The sequence below is a fragment of the Cupressus sempervirens genome, chromosome 3 (genome assembly GCF_028749045.1).
Source record: "Cupressus sempervirens isolate cs-2001-9-10 chromosome 3, ASM2874904v1, whole genome shotgun sequence".
NCBI classification, from domain to species: domain Eukaryota; kingdom Viridiplantae; phylum Streptophyta; class Pinopsida; order Cupressales; family Cupressaceae; genus Cupressus; species Cupressus sempervirens.
This window is the reverse complement of record NC_143120.1, coordinates 222,894,166-222,906,593: the sequence shown is the minus strand read 5'-3', so window position 1 is coordinate 222,906,593 and position 12,428 is coordinate 222,894,166. Positions and strand designations below refer to the sequence as shown.

The 12,428-nt window shown below is 36.3% G+C and overlaps 1 protein-coding gene across 3 annotated transcripts in view; it reads left to right on the top strand.

The window, feature by feature from the left end:
* Positions 1–11,551, top strand: part of LOC149565638 (protein BASIC PENTACYSTEINE5-like) — a 31,862-nt gene extending 20,311 nt beyond the window's left edge. For all 3 annotated transcript variants that reach the window (XM_089819150.1, XM_089819149.1, XM_089819148.1), the window contains one exon: positions 9,859–11,551. In XM_089819150.1, the coding sequence (XP_089675276.1) occupies positions 9,864–10,850 (987 nt within the window). In that variant the 5' untranslated portion in view covers positions 9,859–9,863 and the 3' untranslated portion in view covers positions 10,851–11,551. The remainder of the gene's footprint in view (positions 1–9,858) is intronic.
* The last annotated feature ends 877 nt before the right edge of the window (positions 11,552–12,428 follow it).

Here is a 12,428-nt window from a genome sequence, read left to right as displayed (position 1 = left end):
GGTAAGGCAAAAGAGTGCATACTTCATGCTAAGGGCATAAGACGACACAAAAATGCAATAGGGCCTATGAGCATACACGAAAAAGCACATAGAAAGGATGGTAAGAACACTTGCAGGCGAACACGAGTTCAAGACGAAAGGAAAATAGTGCCGAGAAGGAAGACGCACTAGCGACAAGGGAAACCATTCCCTTGATGCCACATCGTGAAGTCTCAATGCACATGTTCAAGGCTGCCTAAGAAAAAGAGGAGATTGCACACCGCTAGAAGACGACATTGACAATGAGAAAGCCGCACAACATTCTCTAGTGCCAACATACAGGAGAACGCCTACATAAGCATCGTAGGGAAGAAGTTGGAAGTGGTCTGCATATACAATATAGCCGAAGAGGGAACAAGGAACACCGTACAAATGAAAGCTGTGTCACAAGGTTTGCCGAATTTTCGACACGAGGTTTGAAATTTAGTAAATGTATAAAAAAAAATGGAGTTCAAAAAAATTTGCATCAAGCTCATACAACTAAAGTGACTCAGACCCTTCTAAAAATACATTAAAATAATACCCTTTCACAGGGGATTCCGATGCGTAGGGCAAAACTTATCAAAGTGTTATGGGAAATCATCTCTTGTTTAGTGGCTCTCTTGTTGGCGTTAACATTTGTGGCTGCTAATCTTTTTTTTGCATTTTTCACTTGTGGGTGCTAGGAATCCATCGCTTGTGGTTGCTTTGTTGCTGGAAACCCCTAAGCGTGGCTTGGCATGCTTGAAACCCCTACATTGTCGTTGGTTGTTGAAACCTACTAGTTCACTACTCACCAAAGTCATTCACTGTTGGCCAAAGCTCGCCAGTTGCACAAATGTAAACTGTTTTAACTTTCTAAAGGTTTTCAATTTATATACAACTTTACATTTTATCATAGGTTTTTCCATTTCATTTTTATTTATTTTTTAAGTTTAGAATTATTGATGTTTATCATTTTAAAGTTTAAATTTGTTTACTTAATAATATTAAACTTTTTAAGTTTACTTCTTATTTAAGAAGTTAAAAGTTTATATGAATATTATTTCTTAATTTTAATATCTAATATTTAGTATTATTTTAATAAATTAATCTAAATACGGAAAATTCAGATTGTAATAAATATTTTATTTTAGTTATTATTAATATACTTTATTGATTAATTTGTAAATAAGTAAATTAAAGTTTATTTTTAGTTTGTATTAAAAAATTTTAAAAAAAATAAAAAATATATATATATATATATATTATTTTTATGTTTTGAAAGATATAGTTTTGTTATTATATCTTATGATTTTGTATTTTAAGTTCAATAATTTAAAATTGAGACTAGTTTTATTTTATTTATTTTTAAAGATTGTAGTATGCTTCTAATATATTCTATTTTTGTATCTACGTTAATTAAAATAAAATTTAGTATTTATTTTTTATTTTGTAGTAAGATTAAAAATAAATCATATATTTTGTTTTAATTTTAAAAAAATATTGAATGATCTTAATTTACTTTTGCATTATGTAAGTTGTAATTGAATGGAGAAGATCAAAATCTGAAGTATAGAAACTAATCCATTGTAGAAAGAGTCATATATTTATATTTTTTAGAAAATTATATAAGGCTAATTTAACGTCGATTTTTATCGAATTTTCGGACCTCGCCGAACTTCATAGTTGTCAAACTTGAACTTTGTGACTTAGGGTGAAAGGGAAAGAAGAAAACACAACCATACGAAGAAAAAAGAGAAGAAAGCTCTAATCGTTTTTTTCTCCGTACAAAAACCACAAGAAATGGTTATGGATTCAGCAAGGCAACGTAGATGGAAGACTAATTTGTAGGTGATTGGCCTTGGTTCAAGTAGCAACATGACAAAGAATGTATAAGTTCTACCTTTTGGTGTGCAAGTTGTAAGGTGCATTGATATTGGAAAGAAGAAAGTAAGACCCAAATTAGCAATGGTACCTGCAATCTCTTCCAAGGACTGTGATGCCGTAGACCATATCCTTTGAAGGTTTGAATGGGTTATAGTGTAGGAAATGGTGGCATGAGACACCAAAGAACAATCCTATCAAAGAAAGTTTGAGGAGAGCGCAAGTACAATGGGCAATCCAAATGCTCATTTTTTGTATTAAGGAGTTTGAGGTCCCTTTGCGTGCAATGATTAAGACATATGATAGGCACTCTAAAATCAACACCGTGTCCTACTTCGATTGTGTCGTAGAGATTTCATTCACAACGTCTAAAATTACAAGGGTGTTCAACATACCTAGAAAAGGGCACAAGATTGACCTAAAGGCTCAAAAAATGAAGGGGTGAAGGATTTTTACATCAAACTGATATGTTGGGACGACCTCTCATAGGCTGAAAAAGATTCTCTCGGGAAGTCTTCTAAAGGAAGGGGAGTGCATAAATCCTTAATTAGGGTGCCTCATGGATGTGGTGAAAGTAGGCTCACAGGATCAAGTCGTGCCTCAGATAGCTCTTTTTCACAAATATCACTCATGAACAGATTAATGGGTGGTAAGGTGTATGATTGGGCCGGATTACCAGTTTATGAGTAGCATAAGACTTTCTATATGTTGCATTATGCCATTAGGTTGTTTTTGGATGCTACACTCAAGTAGATTCCAGTAGACATACTTGAGGTCAAACTAGGACCTTTGGCATCGAGAGAACATCCCATAATGCGTTGGCGTTACTTGGACATGCTAGGACAAAAAGTTGCCGTAGGATCAAAAGTTGCGATGCCATAGAAACGGTACAGACATGAGGTGGATTTAGGGTCAGATCACGAAGAGACAGATAGTGGTCGATAGGATATGTCCAAGAGTGAGAGTGACACGGATGAGGGAGACAATACTCAGATGATCGAGGAGGATAAGGCAGAGGTAGTCAATCTGGTACCTATACTATTTGCACAACCTCTCCTACCTACCACAACACACTTGACCACCGTCGTGAGCACAACACCTACGCCTACCTTCAGACAAGATAGGCCACTCTTTGACATGACTTCATCTGTAGTAGTGATGGAGATGGTGACAAAGAGAGCCCCTATAACTATTCCTGAGGCAGAGAGTCTACAGGTAGTCATAGTGATTTCAGAGAAGGAGATAGAGTCCCGCACATTACCACTTAGAGTTGTGATAGAGGAGGTTATAGAGATACCTCATGAGACAATCAAGGTAAAGGGCAGTGAGACACATGAGGAGCCACAAGTGAGACTCGAGGTAGTTGGGTCTGATGTAGCGGTGACTATGGATGTCGCGTTATTGGCCAAGCCAATAAGAGAGAATTATGTGATTGGAAGGGTGCTCAGCTAGCCACGTCGGCTAGTCGGCCATGTGAATGCCTACTTGACACAATGGTTTAATCTTTGTCTAGTCACACATGAACCTTCTATTTATTCACCTATGAGAGACACCTTATTCTGAGGTTGGAGAGTTTGGAGGAGAGCTTGTTGTGGTCGCTACACTTGCAACTAAGGAGGGAAGATGTCAGCCAATGGAGATGGATGAGGGGCCAGCTGTAGTAGAGACCTTGCAAGCTATGGTAGATGTCATACAGAGAGCACTTAGTGCATAGGAGAAATCAGCCATAGAGCCATCCAGAGACATCCTTGGTGAGGATGTAGGGGCGTATTTAGCAGACATGGTGACTAGAAACTGCTAGGTGGTGGAGGTGTACATGCGGGGTATGATAGCTCGAAGCCGACAAATAGTAGTCTCTACACAAGCCCGAGCTTGAGAGGATGTGGTTTGAGAGTGATAAGTAGGAGATAAGTTTCACAAGTCAAATTGTGATATTGCTATCAGGATTTAATTGTGTAGTTTTTGAGTCAAAATCATTGACCCATACTTCATGAGTAGTGATTCAACACAAATCCATCTCTCATGAGAATAAATGGAATACTTAGCACTCATTGGATCTAGGTGATGGTTGCAGAGGTGAAGCACCAAGACTTCCTGGGAGGTCATCCATCCCACTACTACTCCAGCTTAGCATGCTTAAAAGCATGTGTTGTCATTCATGCGAGTAGGGTGTCCTGCTGCATTGTGCCACCTTCTTTGTGGCGTGAGGATGGCTAGTAGAGACTCCACTAATGTTGGAGGATTGGACTGTTGGGGATACTATAGTATAGAGCTGCATAGAGACCCTTACCCACAAGATAGTGCAGGTGTACCTAGTATGCTCAGAGGCGGAGTGAGGAAGATAGGGCAGCAACAGAGAGGGCTCGGGAGGAGTTAGCAACTAGGTTAGCAGCAGTGGAGAGTGACTTGGTTAGCCAACAATTGGTATGGGAGAGAGAGCAGAGCTCCTGGTGCAGTTGGAGCCTACAAAGACTCAATTGACTCAGGCGAAGAGGGAGTGCAGTTATGTTAAAAGAGATAGTGGAGGCACAGATGTAGGCAGAAGAGGATTTGAAGGTAAGGACTCAGCAGGTGTATGCATTTCAGGCACAATTGAACTCTTTAGCATTACAACTAGCACATCCAGGAACACTTCCTCAACCCCCTTCATCTTCATCTTAGTTGTTCTTCTTGATATGTATATAGAAAAATGCATTGTTTCTATTTTGTTGTGTGTCATGAGGAGACTACTTTCTTTTTTGGGGGGATGATGTTGGTCATAAAGTTGTATTATCTTTCAGGGATAGTTGTTAGGAAGTTGTTAGTTACCGAAGGGAGTTATGACGCAACGGTTGAGTCACAACATGCTTTGTCATTTATGAGAAAGGCATTAGATGTCGTTTCATTTGTTGGGTATTATCATCTGATATACTTGGAAGAAGCATTAATGAAAGATACAGTTGTGTTTCCTGAAACATTGTGTTTATATTTGCTTCTGTATTACATTCGTACTTCTGTAGCATGTATTAAACTCAGTTTACTGTAACCAGTAAATAGTGAGCATAGCTAGACCTTGCACTATTAGTTCTAGTGACTGACAAATACTACCAGTAGCATAGTACCATCTTGGACAAGGTTTTAAAACTGCAAGCACAATTCCTCTAAAGTCAATGCCACCACCAGATGCATTGAGGGTCACATAAGCTTATTATTTGGATATCCAGATCCAGATGGCTTCATTGTACGTAAGGAATCTTGTTTGTATTCATAGTTGGAAAACTCGAATCTGCCTAGAACTTGGCATATCAAAAAATTGGACTTAGACTCATTCTCAGAAAAAACTCGGGAGAGGACTCAACAAAATTAAAAAACTGTAGTTTTACCAAAAATAAAAAGAATTTAAGAACCCTACAGACTTGTTTTGAGCAATAGCGAATCATAAAACTGATGAAGGGTTTTTTTCCCTTTTTATGTTTTAACCTTGGTTGGATGTTCCCAGAAAATGTTGACAGTCTTATTTAAGGACTCCCGAGTCTTTCAACAGAAATCCCAAGTCCAATCCACTGACTCTCCCGGACTCAACTCGAGAGTCAGTGGCAAGTCGACTTGGCTAGCTCATGGACTGGCGAATCTATTTGTTCTCAGAAAATGTTGTCTTATTTAAGGACTCCTGAGTCTTTGTCTAAGTCTTTCAAAAGAAATCCCAAGTCCAATACACTGACTCTCGCAGACTCAACTCGGGAGTCAGTGGCAAGTTGGCTTGCTCATGGACTGGCAAGTCTATCCGAGTCCACAGGTTTTTCCAACTATGTTTTTATTCAATGTAAAACAATACACATCTCTTTATTTCCAGGGTTGACCAATTTGAGTCGGCTTGCTCATGGACTGGCGAGTCTATCCAAGTCTGCAGATTTTTCCAACTGCGTTTTTGTTCAATGTAAAATAATACACCTCTTTATTTCCCAGGGTTAACCAATTTATAATTTAGGGATTCAGGAATACGGTAATGCAGTTGATAGCTTGGCACTCTCAAGATTCCACAATCCAAGTCCTCTAAAATCATACAAATCCTAATTCATGAATTCTGGACAGGTCCCTTATTCATTCTACTTATGTATTAAGATAAGAGTTCTTCAAATAGAAATGGTTACCTGTACACTAAGTCACAAGGTTGAGTTTGACATCTATGAAGTTCGGCAAGGTCTACAAAATTCGGGAAAAAAATCGATATTAAAATCAGCTTATATAATTTTATAAAAATATAATAATAAATAAACAACTAAATATTAATATTTTACTACTAAAAATAAAAATAAAACATACATAAAATACTAATGTTTTTCTAATAAAAAAATACACCAAGGCATTTTACTGTTGATAAAGATATAAAAGTCATATACATTATAATAAAGTCATAAACTATTAAAACCTAAAAATGAAATGCAAAACTTTGTAAATTACCGCCAGGAGATCATTGAGACCTTACAACAGGTGAGAGATGGGCTGCAGCTACCTTCCAATCACCTTACAGGGACCACCAGCGACCAGACACCGAACATGGATGACCGACAGAGATGGCGTACATGGAGGATTTTAGATGTCAGATGCAGATGATTTCAGTCTTCAGATGCCTCGACCCTCTATTGATGATAGCAGATGATTTCAAGGATGCAACATACAATTTGCCCTAGCCATCCTTCAGAAACAATTTTCAGAAAATTGATGCATTTTCAGCAAATGGAAGTTCGTTTATTAGTTTTTTTGCCGAAAAACTAAACAAATGCTGTAATGAAATATGGTTTCAGCAAAATGACAACCACTACTACTGTATGAATTCTCTGCTGAATTTCAGCAGTTTTAAAAAAAAAAAATTATGGGTTTGCTGAATTTCGAACCTGGAGCTGAAAATTTGGCAAACCCTGTGACTTAGCCTATACATAATCACTTAGGCACGAGCGAAAATCAGTAAGAGGCAAACTTTCATTGTTCAAATTTCTCCTAACATAGTGATTAGATTGCCAACTGATAACTAACGTAAATATGCAACTAAGGATATTTACTTTTATTTCTTGTGCTCAAAACTGCATGCAAAAGTTGAATGTTTCTTACATATTAGTAGTTTTGCCTTTAATCTAAACTTCCTTTTCTCTGACATGTATTGTGCAGATTGATGCTATCTTAAGCTGTTCTAAAACAGAGTATGAAAACCTGACAAGCTTGGCTAAGTTCTTTAATAGCAATCCAAATATTATGTTTTTAAATTTTGAATGATTACTCGTTTCCAAATTGAAAAGAAATAGTTATACATAAATATCCAGATCAGATGATCCACAATATTATGACCACTTGATGTATTCAGGGACCATTAAGGTCCTGATTCATATTTTCAGAATGATAACAAATAGGGGTCAAATATTATCATCCACAACATAATCATCATGATTTATTCATGGATCAAATTGATCCACAAAAGTATGCTTAACGACAGTTTGCTCGGTATGCAAGAATAAATCTAAGGTTTGTATTTGAACCAATACTCAAAGAGGATTAAGCAAACAGAATACTTAAGATCATACAATCCACTCATAAAGAGAACTGCATAAGAACAAAAGACTGTCGTGTTCATCTATATTCCATTGAGATGCAGTGGTTACTGATATTTGATCAAATTTACAGCAAGAGGGTAAGATTCATGTCTGCAGCCATACCTGATGCCAAGTAACAGTATCAGCAAATGCCAAAGATAACTTTACTTATTTTCCAAATACAATAACAATCTCCCAACACCAAAATTACAGAGCTTCACTGCTCGAACAGGCAAGAATAATAATGACCAAGGCAATAATTCCTCAAAACAGGACAAGCAAGGAGTACCTCCTTGTCCTTGGTGGCAAGAGGAATTACTCTTGCCACCCTGTCCGATACCTGGAGGATGCTCCTCCAGCTGCCAAAGAAAAACACAACGCACAACACAATATTTATATATATGCATAACTTATATTTGAACTTAAATTGAGCACATGCCTATGTAATTAATGTGCAGACCTACTAATATCAGCTTACACATTGCATAATTTTAACTTCTCAGCCATGTAAGGTTGCATCCATCCTATCATCAAGTAATGACATTATGAATGTACCCCTGCGTGATTGTTTAGTTAATAGTTTTACGTGCAATGATCGTTGACATACATGCATGCTTGTAATTGCATCCATTTATCTTTCATATAAGTTTTACATACATGTTATGTGTATATATAAATATACACAAATACACGAATAATCATATACATACACCCACAACATCCATAGCATAGTTCAAAAAAAAGGGTTCATTAAGATTGATGAGAAAATCCTAAGCATGAATCAATTCTTAGGCTAACTTATAATTATACCAGGGTACTAAGGTAATTGACTAGACATTTAAGGTACTCCTCTCCTGTACTATATACTTGGCAACAGTTGGGGCTCCAGTTCGGAAGTATGTTCACATACCCCTAGAGTGATGATACTCTACCTCCGTTCGCAGGATGGTCATCTTCCTGCATCCATTGACATGGAAGGATTAGATATCATCATCGCTGCAATAATAGTTCATTAACAGAAACAAATACACATCAATCGTTTATAAAGAATTGCATTATAACTAGTTCCAAATATACCATATATGCAACTATATTATCCATCTAATATTAATTTCATTAGCAGAAAAAGATATGCATAAATCATTCATACTTGAGACTTATAAAACCAAAATAAGTAAAAGTGACATGACTGTTGTCATGACACTTCATATGAAATAGTTAATTACAAAATAAAAGAGCCATAAGGAAGGGATGTACAACATTTAACTCCATATTACAGTGTTTTATGACTAATGCTGTACAGATGGAGCTGATTGTGATTTTATCTGTTCCTTCTGCTAGTTTTGATTGTTCAGATTTACAATGGCTTCTATCCATTGTGGAAGACAGTTCCTTAGTGGTCGGGCAACATTGACATCTAAACTGTGAACTTTATTTATTATGAATATGTTAGGTTTCGCAATTATGTTCATGAATTTTGTTCATTGAAAAAATTTCATGTGAATATAGAGCCACTAGCTCTCAAAATGCTTATAAACCAGATATATGCACACTACTTGGCAAAGATGTACTAGTTTGGAATTTTACATTGTGTTATGAAGTATTTCAAGGCAATATAAATTGTAAATAGTTTTTAAGAAGAATTTGAACAAAATCTGTAAAATAAAACTAGTGAAGTGGAACTCATGAGTAGAAAGAATATTTTTTTCCTGATTCCCTCGCATTAGGAGGTATTGAGGTAAAGAATCATGCAATGCAGATCTTTATCTGTGCAGGGAATGACAATGTGAAGATTACACCATCATCAAAATTAGCTTGACGAGTATAGGAAACAGTTAACTTCCTTGTATGCATAGGACTCTCATTGATGCTCCTGGAATGTTATTGTATCATGTTCAGTTTACTGATTCACACTTCAAAATCTTATTTAATGATCATGCTGTAGTACATACCTTTTAAAATAATAAATTCTGTACATTTATATTTCTAGTATTCAAACTTAGTGAATCTTAAAATACTAGAATTTGAGGAGCATTTGCTTCTCGTAGCTCCAGTAATCAACAAATGCTATATTACACTCATGAGGCTTAAACCATTTTAGACTTTCTTGTCTGTACATGGTAAGCTCCCAATAAATAAATAAAAAATAGTTACCTGTATTGTCTTTCGACTTTGATTTATGTTTTGGATATTGCAGTCATTGAATTGTTAATTCCACCCTTTTTGTACAATCATCATGAGTCATCCACATTCCTTGCTTCATTCACAATACACTTGCAATAAACTAACATCTGATTTTCTAATTCTTTAATTTTCAAGCAGTATCTTGTCTCTTAAAGATATTATTTTTTATTGTGAACTCCAATACAATTGTTTAGAAGGTGATTTTCGCAAACTATTGGTGCTGCAGAGTACATGGATGATGAGGACAGAAAAGAGTTACTAAATTCCTTGAGCGATGGAAACTTGGATGAAAAAAGTCTGAAGGATTATGTGGCACTTAAACTGACATCTGTTAAAGCTGAACATGATGCAGCTATTTGTGAGAGGAATAAAGCAATTGCAGAAAAAAAAATTGCTATTGCAGAGAGGGATGCAGCTTATGAAGAAAGGGATGCTGCTATGGCTCAGCGAGAAGAAGCGATACTGGAACGAGATGCTGCAATTGCAGCTCTAGAAAATCTAAAGGAAGAGAGAAGTCCTGGATGGCATGCTTACAAGACTCAATTAGCACAGATGGTGGGTTCTCCACAATTAACACAGATGGGTGCTTGCAGTCGAGATACAAGATTCTTTCAGACCATAAACATACACCACGAGTGTACATTTGGAAATGGGAGTGATGAATTTCCTACTCTAACAGCTGGGACATCTGAATTAGTACCAGTCTTGGAATGTGAAGCTACACCAAAGTCGAGTACCCAGATTGTTGCCAGGGAACCTAAAAGGGGAAGAAAATCAAAGAAGACATCTCAAGATGTGGATGGTAGCATCCTCCAAGCTCCCTTTTCCTCTAGGAAGGGGTGGTTGCTAGCACAGGAGTCTGAAGTTCCAAATGGGATGGAAGTTAGTCCAGAGGGAAAGGATGGTGAAAACAATTCTGGCAATGTTATACCCATGCCTATACCATACTGTTCATGCACTGGGGCAAATCAACTGTGTTACAGATGGGGAATTGGAGGCTGGCAGTCAGCTTGCTGCACTACAATGATGTCTATGTATCCATTACCTATGAATCCTAATAAGAAAGGCTATCGGTTTCCAGGTCGAAAAATGAGTGCAGGAGCATTTCAGAAACTACTGCTAAGATTGTCATTACAAGGCATTGATGTGACTAAACCAGTGGATTTGAAGGATCATTGGGCAAAACATGGCACAAATCGGTATGTTACCATTAAATAGCAGTAACTGGGATTTGTCATCAAGCCTGTCAATTCTAGCTGTAAATAGAGTTGGTCTCACAACATAAAAGCATGGAACAAATGTCTAGAATACTGTTATATAGCAATATCTGGGTTTTTTGGATGAGCTTTGGAAGAATACCAGGAGTCACTTTGTGTTGTCATATACATGGATTTATATTGAAAGATCTCACTTAAACAGTTGATAAGTGTGAAAGTTGTTTTTAGAATGACACTCAGCAATACCTGGGTTTTTTGGATGAGCTTTTGAAGAATACCAGGAGTCACTTCATGTTGTCATATACACAGATTTATATAGAAAGATCTCACTTAAAACAGTTGAGAAGTGTGAAAGTTGTTTTTAGAATGACACTCAAAATGTTACTAGTGAGGGAATTCTTCCTGCATAGGGCAAATAACAAATGTTAGAGAGATAACATACCTATTGGCCAGTGTGATTTTCTGTCTAAAAAGTTTTTGATACCAATGGCACGGTGTACAGTTAGATACCCTGTATGACATGTTTAGTACATTGGATTACCGTTGACAATTGTAGGCAATTACGCCCCAAATTCCACTGTGAATTTTTTGCTCTACTAGTTCAATTCATCATCGAGTGAGATAAAAGCATTGTAACTTTTCACACATTTCTTTTGTCACAAATGGCATTGAATTAAAATTAAATTTGAATTTCTCTTGCAATCATCATTTGTAGAATAACTATTTCTTTTTGAGTGCTATTAAACTAACAGACCCAGGATGCTTGTATCAGACATTTATTCATAAAGCTGGCCTGAGTGGAATTTTTTTTGGACGTATGTACAAAATAAGCTTGAGATCACACACCATGCCCGAATTAACAAGAGAGAGTAAATAAGGCTTAAATTTTGATGAGAGTGCGTGACTATTTTCCTATTAGTACAGCATATCTAAATTATTCATTTTCTTCTTGAATAATAAAATTAGAGGACCCACACTATTGAATGATTAATAAATGCATTGAAAGCCTTTTAACAAAAGAAAATAGTTATATATCACACAAACTTACTTTCAGTTGACCTAAGAGGAAAACAAGTACATTCAGTTGACTTAAGAAGGAAGTAAGAACCTTGACCTTAATTGAATTTATTTATTTTTCAGTTTGGGAAAGGACAAATCTGTTATCATTGTTGGGATTTGCCCAGAAAATAGAGATAACAGCAACAAGGAAAGCCAAAATAGATGCTCTTGGCTAAATAGTCGAAAAAATGCACCTGACTTGACTGTTATCTGAAATAATTAATTAATTTAAAATTCACATAACCACAGTTCTATGGCTTTTAAATTAATTAATTAATTCAGAAAACTGTCAAATCAGGTGCAAATTTTCGGCTGTATAGACGTCGCCAAAATAGATGCGAGGGTCAAACAGAAATATCCTGGGAAAACCCTTCTAAAATGAAGGGAAAAACCCAGCAACACCAACAAAATATCTTTATTGATAATAAAAATGTAGTGTCCAATGCCTTTTGCTAGATGTGATATATATAACACAAGAGAGACTCTTCACTTCACAACAAAAGGTCTCTTGAAATTTCTA